Source organism: Musca domestica, unplaced genomic scaffold (genome assembly GCF_030504385.1).
Source record: "Musca domestica strain aabys unplaced genomic scaffold, Musca_domestica.polishedcontigs.V.1.1 61, whole genome shotgun sequence".
NCBI lineage: Eukaryota > Metazoa > Arthropoda > Insecta > Diptera > Muscidae > Musca > Musca domestica.
The window spans coordinates 3,278,874-3,299,451 of record NW_026712367.1 but is presented as its reverse complement, the minus strand read 5'-3'; the positions used below and the strand labels follow the sequence as shown (position 1 = coordinate 3,299,451).

The 20,578-nt window shown below is 34.0% G+C and overlaps 2 protein-coding genes across 3 annotated transcripts in view; both read right to left on the bottom strand.

Moving 5' to 3' along the window:
• LOC101896421 (ATP-binding cassette sub-family G member 1) overlaps window positions 1–7,300 on the bottom strand; it is a 32,765-nt gene extending 25,465 nt beyond the window's left edge. The window contains exon 1 of the mRNA XM_059129499.1: window positions 6,676–7,300. The gene's annotated coding sequence lies outside the window, so the exon portion shown is untranslated. The remainder of the gene's footprint in view (window positions 1–6,675) is intronic.
• A 3,080-nt stretch (window positions 7,301–10,380) lies between these two features.
• On the bottom strand, window positions 10,381–19,390 carry LOC101890399 (acyl-protein thioesterase 1). Of its 2 annotated transcripts, none has more exons than XM_059129444.1 (7): window positions 19,233–19,390; window positions 18,716–18,983; window positions 18,571–18,602; window positions 15,291–15,678; window positions 15,071–15,226; window positions 14,979–14,996; window positions 10,381–10,708 (listed from the first exon to the last, which is right to left on the bottom strand). In XM_059129444.1, the coding sequence occupies exons 2-7, from the start codon at window positions 18,764–18,766 to the stop codon at window positions 10,634–10,636; spliced, it is 720 nt and encodes a 239-aa protein (XP_058985427.1). In that variant the 5' UTR covers window positions 18,767–18,983; window positions 19,233–19,390; the 3' UTR covers window positions 10,381–10,633. The 2 variants fall into 2 exon arrangements, with proteins under 2 accessions (XP_058985427.1, XP_058985428.1); XM_059129445.1 differs by lacking the exon at window positions 10,381–10,708 and adding an exon at window positions 10,979–11,116.
• Window positions 19,391–20,578: the final 1,188 nt, after the last annotated feature.

Sequence of the window (20,578 nt, the reverse complement as noted above, 5' to 3'; positions counted from 1 at the left end):
TTCGAATAAAATGAACTGATTTTGAAAGGAGAATATTATATGTAACACTTCTATAAGTTGTATGATCATATCTCATCAATTACCCAAGTTATAGTCAAAAGTTTAGTAGTGTTTTCATTTTTTTAATTGTTTACTGCTTCTTGTCCTTGGAGTCTGGGACCTCTAACTTTGAAAATAGTTATTGTATCTCACTAAATTAGGACAATATTTAAGGAGGATTATCATATCTCCCATTTCTATAGGTTACATTAATATATCTCATCAAATACCCAAGATATCTCCAAAAAATTCCGAGTGCTCTGTTTTTCAAATTTAAAAGTTATTTTCGGCACAAAATTTCCAAAGATCATAACTTTTGATAATGTTGGTGCTTTCGAATAAAATCAACTGATTTTGAAAGGAGAATATTAAATGACACATTTCTATAAGTTACGTAGTTGTATCTCACTAAATACACGAGTTATAGCCAAAAATATAGTAGTGTTTTAATTTTTTAAGTTGTTAACTGCTTCTTGTCTTTGGAGTCTATGACCTCCAACTTTGGAAATAGTTAATGTATCTCACTAAATTTGGACTATATTTTAGAAGGATTCTCATATCTTACATTTCTATAAGTTACATTTAGATATCTCATCAAATACCCAAGATATCTCCAAAATATTCCATGTGCTTAATTTTTTAAATTTGTAAATAAATTCTCAGCATAATTTTTCAAAGACCATAACTTTTGAAAATATTAATGCTTTCGAATAAAATCAACTGATTTTGAAAGGAGAACATTATATGGAATACTTCTATAAGTTTTATGATCATATCTCATCAAATACCCAAGTTATAGCCAAAAGTTTACTAGTGTTTACATTTTTTAAGTTGTTTACTGCTTCTTGTCCTTGAAGTCTTTGACCTCTAACTTTGAAAATAGTTAATGTATCTCACTGAAATAAAACAATATTTAAAGAGGACTATCATATCTTACTTTTCTATAGGCTACATCAATATATCTGAGCAAATACCCAAGATATCGCCAAAATATTCCAAGTGCTCAGTTTTTCAAATTTAAAAATTATTTTCTGCATAACTTTCCAAAGACCATAACTTGTGAAATTGTTGATGCTTTCGAATAAAATCAACTGATTTTGAAAGGAGAGTATTAAATGAAACATTCCTGTAAGTTACGTAGTTGTATCTTGCTAAATTCCCGAGATATAACCAAAAGTTGTGGTGTGCTTGAATTTTTTAATTTATTTAATATTCTTTATTCTTGTGTTCTTTGGCCTGTAACTTCCGAAAAAGTTAATGTATCGCTCTAAAATAAAAAGATTAGGAAAGGAGAATGTCATTCCTGCAATTTCTGTAGATTTCATATGTATATCTGACCAAATACCCAAGATATCCCCAAAACATTAGGCAAACTTTCCGACTCTTTAAATACTTCTTCCTAAGACACTTTAGACCCCATAACTTGAAAAATAATACCTGTATCTCGAAAAAAATAACATAATTTCGTAAAAGAGATGATATTTTCAAATATCTTGCCAATAATCGAAATATTGGCAAATGAAGGGTACCGTATATTTGGCATTGAAAAAATGTGATTTCTGTGCTCATCAATCATCAAATGAAGTCAGATTTCTCAGAGATGATGGTTTTGTTTAATGGTTTCATGTCCGCATGGAATTAATCATTTTAGAACTGTAACACGACGACATTGTTTCAAAGTCCCACTCTGGATCACGTAAAGAATTTGAGACATTGTTTTCATTGTTTTGCGAAATACATGACGAATGGGATTAGAAATTCATTGTTTTTTTTCGAAACTCTTAGTTTTCAAAATTCCACAATAGTATTTTTTCTAATATTGATGCATTTATTAAAAACAATATGTGTTTGTATACAAGTTTGTGATAGAGTGTGATAAGCATATTGCAAAGAAAAAAAAAACAATTGCAAATTCGCAATTAAAAAAAATTGGCATATTATTTTCATGTTGATAGAAATATCAACATCTATGCTTCCCCAAGTGCTCACCCTCTCGAAAACGCAATATATGGCGATAAGATTTCAGCCTTGAATTGGGAGACAAGAAAAATTTTTTTTTTGATGTCGAATGTTTTTTATTTAATTTTAACCCCCTGGTGCGCAGTTGCAATGCTCGCTAGAAGATTTAGATTTCTCCTATATTCATAGCCGATGTCTCAATTCAGAAATTATTTTCCAATTTGTTCTGGGCAAAAATTCTAGCATTTGAAACTTTTTAAAATTTTTGACATATCAATGTTCACAAGTGCCGATGCATCTACCTGTATTCGTCTGCCATGCACTGGATGTAATGTATGTAAATGTGCTATAAGGCGTTCACGGCATTAGGGTAGTTCACATTCAATATTTTTCTGTGCGACATATTTCTTTATTTTCAATTATTACAGGAAAAATTCAGTAAATTATGAGCGTAGAACTGAAAATAGAACACGCATCGGCGGGTTAAAAGATTAGTTCGAAAAATTAAGGAAATAAAGAGAGAAAAGTTGCCTCCTCTTCCAGATTTTTTTTTTAATTTTCGGATTAAGAATCCTTGAAATCGTCACAACATTTTAGGCATAAAGTGTGTTCGGCAATAGCACAGATAACAATACGAGGATTATTTTTAACCCCCCCAAAGTGAATCATAAAAACGGTCTCTTTGGTCATTTTTTTCAAATGTGATTAAAAACTGCCATTAAACGGGATCGCAGCAGCTGCACCTAGAGTTGAAGAATGCCATAGAGGCTTCTTAAATCCAGTGGTTCTTATTTGACGTATGCGCAATGGAATTGACAGTTAAGATCCAAATAGATTTGTTATACAGTGTTTAACAGGTGATCAACATAAGGGGAGTTCACATCCAATAATTCATCCAACTTTTTTTTTGAAAATTACGGGAAAAATCCAAGAGATTCTTAAAGTAGAGGTAACCAGTAAGGAAAGTCTAAGAGCCAACTTTATGATACCCTACACTCCTTTGGAAATATAGTTGAGCTTCACTTAACAAATAAAAGTTTTTATGGGCAATTTGTGAGAATTAAACCACACCAACTATGATTGTAATTATAATTTAAAGTCCAAAGGAACTAATATATGAGAGGAATATCCTCCTCGGAACCAAGACATTTGTGCCTTTTCAATTCGGGCTTATATGTTAATATATTTGGTGCACAATTAACTTGAAATCGGATAAAGGCATATATCAAACCTGAACCGATCTCGATAAAAATTGGCAAAGGTATTGCTGAGCTGTATTTGATATATTTCCCCAAATATCGTTGTTAGAGAGTGCATATTACGGCTGTGGAGGACAAAAATAACAAATCGCCTGAATAATATATATGGGAGTTATAGCTATATCTGCAGCGATTTCGATCAAATTTGGCATACTTGTTTCTAGGCTCTATTGGGTCGTAAGTGCCAAATTCCATCCCATTTGTGTTAATATTACACGTTTGGCGCCCAATAAAAGGCAAATCGGACGAAGATATATATGTGGGAGCTATATCCAAATCTGAACCGATCTTGATAAAATTTAGCAAAGGTATTGCTGAGCTGTATTTGATATATTTCCCGAAATATCGTTGTCAGAGAGTGCATATTATGGCTGCGGAGGATGAAAATGACAAATCGGATAAAAAAATATACATGGGAGCTATAGCTATGTCTGAAGCGATTTCCATCAAATTTGGCATACTTGTTTCTAGGCTCAATTCGGTCGGAAGTGCCAAATTCCATCCCATTTGGGTTAATATTACACGTTTGGTGCCCAATAAAAGGTAAATCGGACGAAGATATATATGTCGGAACTATATCCAAATCTGAACCGATCTCGATAAAATTTAGCAAAGGTATTGCTGAGCTGTATTTGATATATTTCCCGAAATATCGTTGTCAGAGAGTGCATACTATGGCTGTGGAGGACAAAAATAACAAATCGCCTGAATAATATATATGGGAGCTATAGCTATATCTGAAGCGATTTCGATCAAATTTGGCATACTTGTTTCTAGGATCAATTGGCTAGTAAGTGCCAAATTCCATCACCTTTGGACTAATATTACACGTTTGGTGCACAATAAAAGGCAAATCGGACGAAGATTTATATGGGAGCTATACCTAAAATTTGAGCGATTATCTACAAATTCAATAGGGTTCGTCCTTGGGTCAAAAAAATGACTTATACAAAATTTCATGTAGATCGGACAATAAATGAGACCAAAAAGCATGGACAGACGGACGGACATGCATAAATCGACACAGAATATGATTCTATGCAGATCATCAAAAAGGACCTATGCGTCTATCTCGTCTTTTTTTGCCTGTTACAAATAAATTCACAAAGACATAATACCCTGGCCAGCTTCTGGTGTAGGGTATAAAAATAGTTAACTTAATAGTAGAGGGCGAAAAGTTCCCCCTTCCTTCAAATGTTTTGCAATTTTCGGATTAAGATTCCTAGCAATCCTTTCATTTTTAGTTACACATGAACCTGTAGGAATCTACTACTTTTAAAATTGTTCCGATTCCCTAAAAAGAGAAAATCGGTTATCTTAGTAAAAATGTTTACATTCACGCAGTTCTGGAATAGGGCAACATGGCTTCTTCGTAGAGAAACAAAGGAGTTTTAGGTTGACGTAGTTCGATTTTGGCCCTAGGCTCCTATCTTAATTTCCGAAGAAGCCAGCCGATGACTTAAGCCAGCCAAATAAGCGCTTTATGTATTTCCACCTAAAGTTCGGCCGGGCTGAGCTCTTAATACCCTCCGCCATTTGCAAGGAATTCGACGATTTTCAACAAAAAAAATTAATAAATAAAATCCGTTAAAAATTATTAAAAAATATATTTAAAAAAAGCCAAATATTGCAGTTATATTAGGGTCTATACGACGACGTGGACCTGCATATGCAACTTTTGTCATATGGCAATATTTAAATGCGAAACTTAAAAAATTGCCTTTAATAATGTCGCTAAAATTATCAAAATGCCGAATATAGGGATGTAAAAAAACGTGGACCTGCACAGATAATTTTCTGTCGAAGGCTGTAGTATTAGTAAAGAACTTTAAATAACAAATTTGAAATAATTCCGGTGAATAATATCGCTAAAATCATCAAAACACCGAATATCGGGAGGTAACATTATATGGGGGCTATACGAAAACGTGGACCTGCCCGGACAATTTTCTGTCATAGGCTGTCATCTCCATTACGAACTTCAAATACCAAGTTTGACACAATTCCGGTGAATAATGTCGCTTAAATCACCAAAATACCGAATATAGGGAGGTAACATTGTATGGGGGCTATACGAAGAACTTCAAATTCCAAATTTGAAACAATTCCGGTGAATAATATCGCCAAAATCATCAAAATACCGATTATCGGGAGTTACCATTATATGGAGGCTATAGGAAGACGTGGACCTGCCCGGAAAATTTTCTGTCATAGGCTGTAGTATCCATTCTGAACTTCAAAAAGCAAATTTGAAACAATTCCGGTAAATAATATCGCTAAAATCATCAAAATGCCGAATATTGAGAGGTATCCTTATATGGGGCCTATACGAAGACGTGGACCTGCATAGACAATTTTCTGCCATAGGCTGTAGTGGCCATTATGAACTTTAAATACCAAATTTGAAACATTTCCGGTGAATAATGTCGCTAAAATCATCAAAGTACTGAATATAGGCAGGTAACAGTATGGGGGATATGCGAAGACGTGGACCTGCTCGGACAATTTTCTGTCTCAAGCTATCCATTACGAACTTCAATTACCAAATTTGAAACAATTCCGGTGAATAATATCGCTAAAATCATCAAAATACCGAATATCGGGAGGTACCAATCTTTGGGGGCTATAACAAAGCGTGGCCCTACATGACCCATTTTCAATACCAAAAGTCCTGAAGACATAATATACATTTGAGTAAAATTTTATTAACCTGCTTCATTTCGTTCGGAAGCTAGAGTGATTTCCATAGACGGACAGACGGACGGACATCGAATTTTATGCTGATGAAGAATATATATACTTTGTGGGGTCTAAAATATATTTTTCAATGTGTTAGAAACGAAATGACAAACTTAGTATAACCTCCATACTATGGTGGAGGGTATAAAAATGCGAGGATTATTTTGGTCACAAATTTAAAACCCAAGCGAATCACCAAAGAGGTCCTTTTGTTCCCTTTATTTTTTTTCCAAAGTTTTTTTTTTATTAATCGAAAAAAAAATATTTTAAGTTTGCGCCTTGGAAAGCATCTTAAATTTGCATTTATAGCTCAGCTAATTCGTAATTAGTTTGAAAACGCGGCCGAAACCTACCCCAATGTTGTTGGCTTAATTTTGTCAAATCATGTCGAAAATGTCGCTTTTCAAAAGGCCTCAACTTTTCAGCCCTCACTTGTTTACACCCAAACACTTTCCTTTTTCTATGGAAACCAAAATTTTGATTGACACATAAACACACGATGAACACTCACTCCTATGCAAGAGATTTTCCCGCCTCTGCAAATTACTTACATAGTACCACTAACATATAAAGCTGACTCGGTTAGGACCCGTTTCTAAGCTTTAACCTATTAAGTACCTGTTTGGAGACAAACAGGAATATTTAGATATGTCCATAAAGGCCAAGCAATAAAACTTACATTTTTTTTCTTGGAGAAACCCCGGGACAACAACACCACCAACACACAACTCCAATTGTAAACACTTGTTGTTTTTTTTTTTGTTTTTGGGAAAGGCCCAATGAAATGCAATCCCCTTTTTTTTCTACTCTTTCTTTCCTTATAAGGTAGACGACTTACAACACTTCATTGACATAACGTCAACAGCTTAAGGAGAGTTACTACTTGCTTTCATGTTGTGATATTTTCCTTTTGTTGTCTTTTCTTTTGTTTTTTCTTGGGTTTTTCTTTTCTGGTATCGAGCGCAAATTAATTAGCAAAACAAAGGTATGTTTTTGATGTTTCTTGTTTCTTTAGATTATTGAATTTTTGTTTAGTTTTGTTTTGTTCTGTTTTGATATATTTTTTTCATTCTTTGAGTCTTTAGTTTTGTTGATTTTTCTTTTTCAAACAATCACTTTCCGTTATTCTTATTCTTAGAACCACAACGACACGCATAAAAATCTCTTCTACAGTTTGTTTACGTTCTCACCACGAGTGTGTTGTTGCTTTTTTTTCGTTTATACCGTTACTGTGCGACAATTCGCAAATTCACGTGCGTTCGGTTCAACTGCCAACTGCCAAATCAGATGAAGAGGGAAAAGCAACAAACCAAACAATCTATGCAAAAAAAAAAAAAAACCAAACACACAAGCCACCAACAGAGGCTAGGGTTGCCAATGCTTGGGAAATGAGGAAAACATATGTAAACATTAACTCTATTTGCCACAGACTGAATATTAAGATTTCCTATGGAACTCTTTATTTGTATGTGTGTATGTGTGCTTAAAAGTGCTACAAAAATATGTTTTTATACCCTACACCATTCTATGGAGGATATATTAGCTTTGCGAAATATTCATAATAGACTCAAAAAAAGTATATATATTCTGGATCGTGGTAAAATTCTAAGACGTTATACCGATGTCCGTCCGTCTGTCTGTTGTAATCACGCTATCTTTGGAACGAATTGAGATAGAAGGCTAATATACATACATACATGCATAGTTTACCAGTAGGCAGGTTGAGTTTGTAAATTGGCCATATCGGTCCACGTTTTCGTATAGCTCCCATATACCATTGACTTCCGATATTCGGTATTTTCATGATTTTAGCGACATTATTTAACGGAATTATTTAAAATTTCATGTTTAAAGTTCGAAATGGGTACTACAGCCTATGACAAAAAAAATGTGTCCTCCCGATATTCGTTATTTTGACGATTTTAGCGACATTATTAACCGGAATTGTTTCAAATTTGGTATTTGAAGTTCGCATTGGATACTACAACCTATGACAGAAAAATGTCCGGGCATGTTCACGTCTTCATATAGCCCCCATATAAAAATACCTCCCGATATTCGGTATTTTGATGATTTTAGCGACATTATTAACCGGAATTGTTTCAAATTTAGTATTTGAAGTTCGTAAAGGATACTACAACCTATGACAGAAAATTGTCCGGGCATATCCACGTCTTCATATAGACCCCATATAAAAATACCTTCCGATATTCGGTTTTTTCATGATTTTAGCGACAATATTCACCGGAATTGTTTCAAATTTGGTATTTGTAGTTCGTAATGGATACTACAGCCTATGACAGAAAATTGTCCGGGCAGGTCCACGTTTTGATACATCCCTATATTCGGCATTTTGTTGATTTTAGCGATATTATTCAACGCATTTTTTTCAAGTTTCGCATTTGAATATTGTAATGACCTATGACAAAAGTTGCCTATGCAGGTCCATGTCGTCGTATGGACCCTTATATAACGGCTACATTCGGTATTTTTAAGATTCTAAAAGAATTTTTAATGGATTTTTTTGAAAATTGCCAAATTCGTTCCAAATGGTGGAGGGTATTAAGAGGTCGGCCCGGCCGAACTTAAGATGGAAATACATAAAGCGCTTATTTGGCTGGCTTAAGTCATCGGCTGACTTCTTCCGTAATTAACAAAGGAGCCTAGGGCCAAAATCGAACTACGTCAACCTAAAACTCCTTTGTTCCTCTACGAAGAAGTCATGTTGCCCTATTCCAGAACTGTGAGAATGTAAACATTTTTACTAAGATTTTTACTTATGAGATCGGAAAAAATTATAAAACTAATAGATTCTTGCAGGTTCATATGTAGCTAAAATTAAAGGATTCCAAGGAATCTTAGTTCGAAAATTTCAAAACATGTCAGAGAAGGGGGAGCTATTCGCCCTCTATTTAGGTTACTATTTTTATACCCCCTACACCAGAAGCGGGTCAGGGTATTATGGCTTTGGGAATTTGTTTGTGACAGGCAAAAGGAAACGAGATAGATCCATAGTTCCTTTTGATGATCTGCATAGAATCATATTCTGAGTCGATTTATGCATGTCAGTCCGTCCCTCCGTCTGTCTGCCCATGTATTTTTGCAAAACAAAGTACAGGTCCCATTTATTGTCCGATCCCGATGAAATTTTGCACAAGTCTTTTACTTGACCCAAGGAAAAGCCCTATTGAAATTAGTGATAATTGCTCAAAATTTAGATATAGCTCCCATATATATATTCGTCCGATTTGCCTTTTATTGTGCACCAAAGCCGTAATATTAGCCCAAATGGGATGAAATTTGGCTCTTACGACCAAATTGAACCTAGAAGCAAGTATATAAAATTTGGTGAAAATCGGTTCAGATATAGCTATAGCTACCATATATATTGTTTATCCGATTTGTTATTTTTGTCCTCCGCAGCCGTAATATGCCCTCTGTAACAATGATATTTGGGGAAATATATCAAATACAGCTCAGTAATATCTTTGCCAAATTTTATCGGGATCGGTTCAGGTTTCAATATGGCTCCCATATATATCTTTATCCGATTTCAACTTAATAGTGCACCAAATGAGTAATGTAATGTCCGAATTTAAAAGGCACAAGTGCCTCGCCAAATTTTGTAAAAATCGATTCAAAGAAGGATATTCCTCCATATATTAGTTCGTTTGGACTTTAAATGATAACTATAATCATAGCTGATATGATTTAATTCTCACAAATTCCCCATAAAAATTTTTATTTGTAATGTGAAGTTCTAGGAAATATGCAAAGGGGTGTAGGGTATCATAAAGTCGCCCCCCGTCTGACTATAAGACTTTCGTTACTTGTTACAATGTTCATTCGATATTTTATTGAAAATTCCCTTTAAATATAATGCTCGTTTGCTAATTGAAAAATAACGAACTGTATGTGAAGTACCCTGTTATTGATATGGCATTGCCATCTAGTGGTGAGTAGTATGAAAAAGCCAAACGCCAACGAATCATAGAAGGAAAGCTGCCATATGGCAACATAACGTCTTATCGTTACTAAACGGCAACTCTGTGATGACCGTTTTGCCAAATTGTTGTTGTTATTATTGATCTTTTTTGATGATACATGGCTCAATCAAGCCTTGCTCTGCAAAACAAACCGTAATTTTTGCAAAATGCCAAGCACACTCATTTCGTTGTGAATGGAGAATAGAGTAAATGATGAAAGTGAGAGAATATTACTACCTTACCTGTTTATTTTATTATGAATTCTATGAAATTACTTTGAAATGTTTCTTGTGGTTTCAGCAGATAATATATCTGTATATTTAACTGTTTTTTTTTATAAAATATAATAAAAACTACAAAATGAAAATATTTTCAATTAGAAAAGAAAAACAAAAACAACAATGATAAATTAAAAATTATTCCATTTCCAATGAAAATTAACAATATAAATAACAAAATTTTTCTATAAAATGTTACAAAGAGAGAGTGAGAGAGATAGAGTTAAAATGGAGAGAGTACATGAGATAGTTAGAAATAGAGCGCCGCTCGAACAGCAATGAGGCATGTATCAGTTCCGGTTTCAGTTTCAGTTTCATTTAATGAGATGAGTTTTTGTTTGTTTTTAACTAATGTTTTTAAACTACATTCTAGTTATAAAATATGACAACATTGTTCCACATTTGAGGCCGTGGAACTACGTGGCTTGATATTACTATAGTCATTGGTCTGTAAGAAAGATAGAAATAGAAAAAAATCGAATGGATAGAAAATAATACACAATATTGAGAGTAAAAAAATAAAGCATAAAATGGCCCCTGGGAAGAAATAAAATTAACGTATTATGTGATCTTTAATGATTTAAGAGTCGTTTAAGTGAGAACTTCAAGCAGTGGGTACGAAAAAATGAGAATTTATCATAAATGAGAGTTTAAATGAGAGTTCATCAAAATACCAAGTTTGTTTGCACGAAATTTTTTACTTTTTATTCATTTTTTTTTTTAATTGTACCCTTCTACTTTTATTTTTTGTGAAAATATTTATAAAATTAAAATTGAGAATTTTAAATTTTTTACATAAATCAATAAGCGGCCAAAAAATGAAGATCTCTACTCAAAGGTGAGAGGCGCTTGAAACCTAAAACATAAAAATATAATTTAAAATTATAAAAAAATAATTAAATTAAAGAAATCATGAAAGCAGCTTTATGAGAATGAATAGCTTTAAAATGAGAAAATAGTTTTTTATTAAAAAAATAAATTAATAAAAAAAACTTGAACATTTTAAATATTTTTAAAATTTTTTATAAGGACCATACCAAGTTTTTTTATATTTTTGAAGTATGCTCAAGGATAAACCATGTTTTTTTTTGGATAACATGAACCTATACGGAAAATGTTCTGCTACAGTTGGTACAACCCATTTTGAACTGTGACTACCGAATTGTGTGCCATTACGTTAGAAACTGAGGCTAAAATCGTAAAATTCCAAATATGGGGAGGTACAATTATATGGGGGTATCGGAAAACATGGACCTATATAGACAACGTTCCGTAAATAGAACTCATTACGTACGCCAAATACCGAATTTTATGCTATTCCGCTAAAAACTGAGGCTAAAATCATCAAAATACCGAATATCGGGAGGTACAATTATATGGGGGCCATAGAAAAACGTGGAGCTAAATAGACAATGTTCTGCCACATTAGGTAGAACCCATTACTAACTTCAATTACTGAATTTCAAGCTATTCCGCCAGAAACTGTAGCTAAAATCGACAAAAACTTAGTATCGGAAGGTAAAATTATAGGAGAACTATAGGAAAACGTGCACCTATATAGACAACGTTCCGCCACATTAGGTAGAACTCATTACGAACTCCAAATACCGATTTTAAGCTATTCCGCTAGAAACTGATTCTGAAATTATCAAAATATCGAATATCGGGAGGACAATTATATGGTGGCTATAGAAAGACTTCCACCTAAATAGACAAAGTTCTGCCACATTGGGTAGAACTCAATACGAACTCCAAATACCAAATTTGAAGCTATTCCACTAAAAACTAAGGCTGAAATCATCAAAATATCGAATATCGAGAGGTACAATTATATGGAGGGCTATTCTAAAACGTGGAACGATCTAGCTAATTTTTGAACTTGAACTGCCTGCAGACATAAGACAACTCTGGGCAAATTATTAGCTCTCTATGACATGCCGTTTGGACTGTGGACGGACCCACAGACTGAAGAACGGACATGGCTAAATCGATTCAGATACTGAAATGGAACAGGCTAAGGAGAGAATCAATGCCTGCAGGCAAAAGACGACTCTGCGCAAATTATTAGCTCTCTATGACATGCCGTTTGGACTCCGGACCAATGAACTGAAGGACGGACATGGCTAAATCGACTCAGATATTAAAATGGGACAGGCTAAGGAGGGAATCAAAAATCTTTTTTTATCGTAAATTCATGTATAACAAAAAAGCAATTGAAGCTTTTTTCAGAAAGAGATTCTGACTGTCACAGAAGTGGCGATTAAGTACATTCAAGGCACCATTTGAGAAATACCATATCTTTCAGAGAATTTATCTCTACGACCTTCTTTTCTGTCCTTCCACCCTGTCCTAATTTTTCAGGGTGAGCCCAATGGGACCATCGGTCTCCAAGTGAAGTGCCAGAAAATGTCCAATACGCATCCAAAACATTACATAATCTCCCTACATAGCAAATGTCTTAGATGACGTTTGTTTGGTGGAGAATTCCTTCCAGGTTTTTTTTTTTTTTTTGCATTTCGATGAGGCTTGAGGGTTTTTATAAAGGCCTTTAAGAGGTCCAAAACCTAATATAACCTCTATACGTTTGTTTGGTGGAGAATTCCTTCCAGGGTTTTTATTTATTTATTTTTTTTTTGTTGGATTTTGATGAGGTTTGAAGGTTTTTGTAAAGACCTTTAAGAGCTCCAAAATCTAATATAACCTCTATACATAGGGAATGTATATTAAATTAATTGTTTTATTAAATTAACACTTATTTTGAGATTCTATTCTCTAGGTGCAAAAGTGATACCCTACAAATGGTAAAAAAAACATAGGTACTTGGAAAAAATATAAAAAAAATCAGATATAATTTCAATCCCTAGAAAACATATTTTTAAAAAATTCACATTTATTGCCACACCTTGAAATACTATTTCTAAGAAATCAATCAATTTAATTGGGCCTTGAATAAATTTATATAAAAAAAAAGTATTTTGAATAGTATGTTAAAAATCTACCTTTTTTTTATTTGAAAAAAATTTAAAAAGATGTTTCAAGGGCCTTTATTAAGACATTGAACAAATAAACGTGGATATTTAAAAATATCAGAGCAATAAAACGTGGATTTTTGAAAAATATTTTTTTAAGAGACCTTTGAACATCGGACCAATAAAACGTGGATTTTTGAAAAATATTTTTTCAAAGATCAATAAAACATAGATTTTTAAAAAAATGCTTTTTTTTCAAAGACCTTCAACCATCGGAACAATTAAACGTGAATGTTTTTAATATATTTTTTCAAAGAATTCCTTCCAGGTTTTTCCTTTTTTTTGGCATTTCGATGAGGCTTCTTAAAAGTTTTCATAAAGACCGTTAAGACTTTTTCTATCTATAGACTTTTATGAAGAGAAGGAGGTCTCATGGTGATCCCTTAATGTCCTCTCTTTATAAAATACCCGTATGTCTTCTTTATGTGAAGGCTTTGACCGAAGACCATTTAGAAAAAATTCGTTGATCTTATTTTCAAAAACAAAAAAATCCATTAAAAACCAATTGGTATCCTAACTAGCAAAGCGATACAACACACCTATTAAATACCGAAACTTCTTCTTAACATGTCATCCAATTGGCTCCCTAGTAGATAAATATTCTGTGAACTTTTCATTTTTTTTCTTTTTTTTTTTTTGGTAGCCAATTTTTAAATAAAAACTTTTTTTTTCAAAATTTGTAATACTACTTGGTTTTTGTTTCATTTATGTTATTTTTATTGAACTATTTTGTTGTTGTTGTTGCGGTAATATTTGTATTTTTTTTCTGAATATAATTTTTTCGAATAGTTAGCCATTGTTTTTTTTTTTTTTTTTTTTTTTTTCATTTTCTTATTTATATATTTGTTGAGTTTTTTTGTTTTCTTTTTCAATAAATAATGTTTTACAATTTGCATTCAATAAAGAGTGAGAGCTTGAGTATTGTGTATTTTGGGAACAATACTGTGTTGCTTGTTGTTTTTTTTTTTTTTTTTGTTTTTTAGTTTTTTAGATACAAACTAATTTGTGTAAAGTTTGCTTTCAGGGGAACAGAGCTCAGAAAAAGTGGAAAAAAATAAGAAGAAAAGAAAAAGAAAAGAGGAGGGTAGGCACAAATAAAGGTATTTAAAAAAGAAATCAAGAAGAATGTATATTTCAAGGAAAGTTGTACAGGAACTTTGGATGAAAAAAAGCAGGACGGATATTAGCAGCTGCGTAGTCAGAAAAATTGAGCCACATGGCCTGGCATTTGTTAAACTTTTTTTGTATTTTCTACAAAAAAAAAAAGAATGTTTTCGAAATGTTTTTTTTTTTTTTTTCTGGCTATGTCGCTGCTATTCTCTTTGTTGGGGAGTATTGCAGAATGAAATAATAAACCTAAAATTGCCTTTATAACTATGATAATACTATAAATTATAATTGTTTTATAGTTGTGGAATTTCTGGTATTTTTTTTTTTAATTTAAAGGTATTTTTTTTTAATTTCTTCTATTATTTATATTTGCTTGCTTTATTTATTGCCAATGTTGTTGTGGTTGTTTTTTAGTTTCTAGAATTCACTTCAAGGTGAGGAGAAAATAAATGTAATTTTTTCTTCTTTTGCATATTCTCTGGCCTTTAGTTTTGGTTTTCAAAAGAATGTACTTTTGAGATAGTGGCAGAAAACAAAACCCAAAAACTACAAAAAAACTAAATTATTTCATTAATTTACCCATTTAGCAAGAATGTCCTGAAACGAGAAAAAACCGAACCAAACAAATTTAGCTTCACATATTCTTTTTGTCCACTACCTCAAAGATTTACCTTCATATCGTCCATTTCCTCTTCGGAAGATGAGTGTGATAAGCCATTATAGGTTTTGAATGTGACATTTTTCATAAAGTTTTTCAAATAGCTAGCACTCAATTGGCCAAATTTATAGGGAACAACAGGATCAAAGTCACCATGGCATTGGAATATCTGCAAAGACAAGAGACGGGTCTATGAGTGTGTCTACAAAACAAATCAAGTTAATTTTTCTTACAGGTATTTCATCGGAATTTGTTTTTAAACCAGGAAATTGTTTATGCAATGGCAGCCAACACGACAGGGCCACAACACCGGCCAGCGGCTTGTTATAGGTCAAGGCTGAATACAGGGCCAAAGCTCCACCTTGTGAGAAACCACCCAAGACAATACGTTCAGCGGGTACACCCTTTTCAATTTCGGTATTTATCATGCTATGAATATTCTGTGAAGCCTGCTTAATGCCCTCCTCATCTTCGGGCCCGGAAATATCCAAAGTTTTCAAATCAAACCATGATGGCATACGAAAACCGGCATTCAGTGAGACGGGCTGTGTTGGTGCCGTGGGGCAAACAACTTTCATGCAGGCCGGACGTATGGCAGCCAAAGCACTGCTCCAACCATGTCTGGAAAATAAATTTTAAAAAATATATATAAATTATATATAAAATTTATATATAAAACAGAAGAATAGTATGGTGGGATTGTGTCAAGTACTCTTTGGCTTTGTCTGATCAGAGAAACTGTTGGGAAGATTTAATTTAGGGTATTTATATCTACAACCTTATGTTCTTCTATTTCCTTCTATACTTATTTTTCAGGTGCTCATCTTAGACAAAGTGAAGTGGCTATCAACTGTCAATATAAAAACTAGCATAACCTCTATCAATAGGAAATATCTTACATGTCCATTGTGTACTGGAGAATTCCTCCAGGCTTTTTTTATGAAGTGGAGGCTTATTGAAGGCTTTTTAGAGTTCTTCCAATGAAGTGGCTGTCAAGAGAAAAAGTCAGCTACTGTAGCATAACCTATATCAATAGAAAATATCGTACATCTCCATTGTGTACTTCTCCAGGCTTTTATATGAAGTGGAGGCTTATTAAAGGGGTTTAAAAGACTTTTTAGAGTTCTTGGAGTGAAGAAACCGTCAAGAGAAAAAGGCAAATACAAAACATATAAAATCGAGCATAACCTCTAACCTCTATATAGGAAATATCTCACATGTCCATTGTGTACTGGAGAATTCCTCCAGGCTTTTTTATGAAGTGGATGCTTTTGAAAGTTTGTTTAAGATTTTTTAGAGTTCTTCTGCCAATAGACTTTTCGAAATAGAAGTAGTGCTTATTGTGGTCTTCTACGTCGCAATATAAGGTCCTCTATTTAAAGGTGATCTGAGTTGGTGAGATTTAGAGGTGATCTGAAGTGGAGGCTTTTTAAAGACTTTTTAGATTTATTCTGTCAATAGACTTTCTGGAATAGAGGAAGTGCTCATTGTGGTCTTCTATTTCGCACAAAAAGGTCCTCTATTTCCAGGTGATCTCTTTATCTCTTTTCTATGTTTAGGAAATTTCTAGAATTTCTCTATTTGCACAGGGAGCATCTCATAGGGTTTTTTTATTGACAAAAGTAGATCTATATTAACTTAATGAAAACTTTTTTTAAATTTAGATTAGATCTTCTTCGTTCATGGAACATACTTCTTCGTTAATGGAACCTCTAACCCACCTTTTGTATATGACTGACTTCTTAGTGGAGGAGGTCTCTCAGAAGCCTTTACTTAATCACTCTACAGGTTGAGATGAAAAAACTGCAATCAACTTCAGACTGCTCTCATATGTCTAAGCCACTCAGCTGTTAAAATTATTCTAGTGACAGCTCATTATATTGCTTACAAGCGTACAAAGTCGTTTTGTTGAGAATTTCCCAGAAAAAAAGTTATTCGTGATGGAATTCAAGCGTGATAGTGCGATTTCTTTATATTTGGCTGGAAAACCACAATTGGCTATCGTTAGAGCACTCCAGCATTTGAATGTGATATTGGTAGCGTAGCATCAAGGCAGTGGACGAAGGGAAATAGCAACATCTGCAGAAATGGTTCGAAAAGTAAAGAAGCGACCTGATCGAAACCCGAGTCGCAGTGGCCGAAAAATAGCTCGTAAGCTGAACATATCGCAATATTCTATTCGGTAAATATTGAAAAATGTGCTCGGGGTAAAGCCATTGAAATTCCAAAAAGTGTAAGAACTTACACCGCAACAGAAAAAAAAATAGACTCAAAAGTGTGATTTGCTTCGCTTGGCCGAATGTGGTGAACTGCCGAATTTGATTTGGTGGTCTTCGATGAGAAAACATTCATTGTCCAGCAGGTTGTAAACAAACAAAATGATCATGTTTACTTGCCCAAGAGGTCGGCTGAAAATGTGCACCTTCGGTTAGCCAACTGGAACTCAAGCATCATCGGCCATGATGATGGTGATGGATCGGCCATAACAGCCGATTGTCGTTCTCTGCTCGTATTAATTGACCGTGGCATTAGAATAAATGCCGAATATTATCGCGAAAATCTTCTGCAGGGTGTATTAAAGCCTTGGGCACGCAAACATTTTCGCCGTAGACCTTGGACATTCCCACAGGACCCAGTATCGCATCGGACTCGGCACGCGCCACCCAAGAATGTTTACAATATGAGGTTCCTCGCTTCATTTCCAGCACACAATGGCCACCAAAAAATCTACGGATACCAATCTCCGTTGGACTATTGTGTCTAGAGTATTTTGGAAAGCAAGGTTGGCACTAAAAAATACCAAAGTGTCGATCACCTCAAGCAAGCACTTCGCCGGGAATGGTCCAAAATACCGCAAAGCAACATTTGGGCAGCGTGTGACGGTTTCCTTGGCCGTTTGAAGGCCATAATTTGTGCCAAGGGTGATCAACTCGAACAAATCTAAACTTACTCTCAAATTTAATGCTATATCCGACATTTTTTGCTTTCAATTCAATAAAATTAAAAAAAAAATTAAAAATTATGGCATTTGACTTTGTTGCAGTTTTTTTTTTATCTCACCCTGTACTTTAAAATTGAAGAACTTTTTTTTCAAGCCACCAAATATAGACCTAACTTTTAGCCATGCGTGCTTCAACCGAGTGTACGTACTTGTTGTGTTAAATATCAACTCTTAAGGATATCAGTGTCATGTCGAACCTACAAGGATTGCTTCTCAACAAAAGCCCATAGTCTCCTGTTGCAACAAATTTAGACCTCACTTTTAGCCATGCGTGCTTCTACTGACCGTAAATAGTTGTTGTGTTAAATAAGAACTCCTAGGGATATCAATGTCATGTCACACCTACAAAGAAGCTAGGGTCATCATCATTGATATGCAACTCAACAAAGGCCCATAAAGTAGTATGGACACGTCCATAATGACTTACAAATAACAAATTGATTAGATTAGTTTATATAAATGTCAAAGTACACCAAAAACAACATGAAAACTATTATTAACACTCTACATACCCAGTATCGCCAAGACCATGCATAAATATCAACTGTAATTAGAATGTGAATGCGATGAGACAAGAAAGTGGGGGAGGGGGGAGAATAGAAAAAATGACACGTTAACCTTGTTATGGGAAAATTCAATATTGCTGGCTAAACTCACCGTAGCAGTATGTTTGGCTGTAGCCTCTATAATAACGGGTGCAATAGACATTTTTCTTTCGTTTTGAATAGGGAAACTATAAAGGGTTGTGGGTTGGTTGGCTAGTATTGCTTGTAGTTGATTGTTGTGTGTGTGTGTGTGATCTTGTGTTATCTTCTATAAATCCAGGTACACTTTTTTCCTTCTTTTTATTGCTCACAACAAGGTTTGAGGCAGGCTCTCATAAGTGGGGGGGAGAGATTTTGCAAGTCACAACACGGGAAAAAGACTAGAATAAAAATAGAATCATGAGTTTCAGTTTGATTTTAATTATTCATAATTTTAGCTAATGCGGCATCCAGCCAAGAATTTTGCAAAAGTTGGCTTATGAAAGAATTGCATGTTTTCGCATGTGCGGTCAGGCAGCTTGATGTTTCATTATGTATGTACTTAATCACTAAAAGCAACTCATGCCGGTAAAGGATATTTTAACTTCTTCTTAATAGTTTTCTTTCCTAATATTTCCATTCTTTTTTACCTAATTTATTTTATTCAATGAGTAGACGATTAATTATTCTTGTCAATAAGGTTATTATAAGAGTCTAGCGCCTTGCAATTCTGTTTGTGCCGCCGTTTGAAGCCAATACAAAGTTAAGCCACAGCACATATGACGCCGTTGTGAAAGTAAGAAACAGTGCGTAATGCAAAATAATGGATAAAGACAGAATAATAACAAAAACAGTATACACTGATTATGGAATGTATTTAGAATGAAGGAAAGCGATAAATAACACGAAAAGACCAGAGCAAACAAACAAAAGGCGCTAAGCGATGCTATTTTATTTTAGTTTGTTTTTATAAGAATAAAGATGAATAAAATTGGGATATGTAGTTCCTTTTTTTCGCCCGGTTAAGGGATCTCAAAATCGACATTGGAGTTTAATGTGTTCAGGAAATTGTCCACTCCCGGAGTGTTAGATACATACTGGGTTTTTGGAAGTGAACTATCTTATCTTCATTTTTATCAAAATTTCTAATATTTTTCAAATAGAACTAAATATTACCATTGAGTAGCCCAGTAGCAAGAGATAGGTAAACTTAGATTGACTTTTATCTAGTCAAATAAGGGTTTTGTAAATCGTCATAGTATTCCTACCCTCCCCGCCGTTTCCACAACAATTGCCCTTTGCCTAAATATTCAACGCCGCGTTGTGGCTTCCTTTGTTCTCCAAAATTAGCTTCTTGCTACGCCTAGAAAATTCTAAGAATTCAATTCTGATTGTTGGGGTTTCACAATATTTTCCCAAAGAAGACATTTATACGAAAATTTCGAATACAGATCTTGGTGGCGAGATTGTCTGATTTTTGCATAGTTCCCTTTGGCTGTTGCAAGGAAAGCCTCAATGTTGAAAACAGTAGCTTAAGACAACCATTTATTATTGGATTATCTTGAAAAAATACCTCCATCTGCCACCCAATAAGGAAAGAATTTAGTGATATTTTTATGGGAGAAAATCGCATTTTCTTATTCAACATTTAAAGAAAATTCCATTAAATTAAAGATAAAGTAGTTTGGTATTTATTTCAGAAACACAAAAAACAATTATAAACGCAAACAGAACATATTTCATTTTATGATACAAAAAAAAAAAAAACACTTTCTGCATTATTCTATTCCAACTGCTGCAAAACGTCAGCACATACTTTCACAAACCCCTGCACGTTCAATGCTTCTTGTAGCGTAAATTGGGGGATACAACGAACCTTCTGGGCCATTTCTTGGATTTTTTTCCTCCATTGCAGTGTAGAGGATTCGCGTAGTTCTGTAATGTCGTACAATTCCAAGATCATCTTGGAGCGTTTTGAATGCATCGCTGCAGTTTC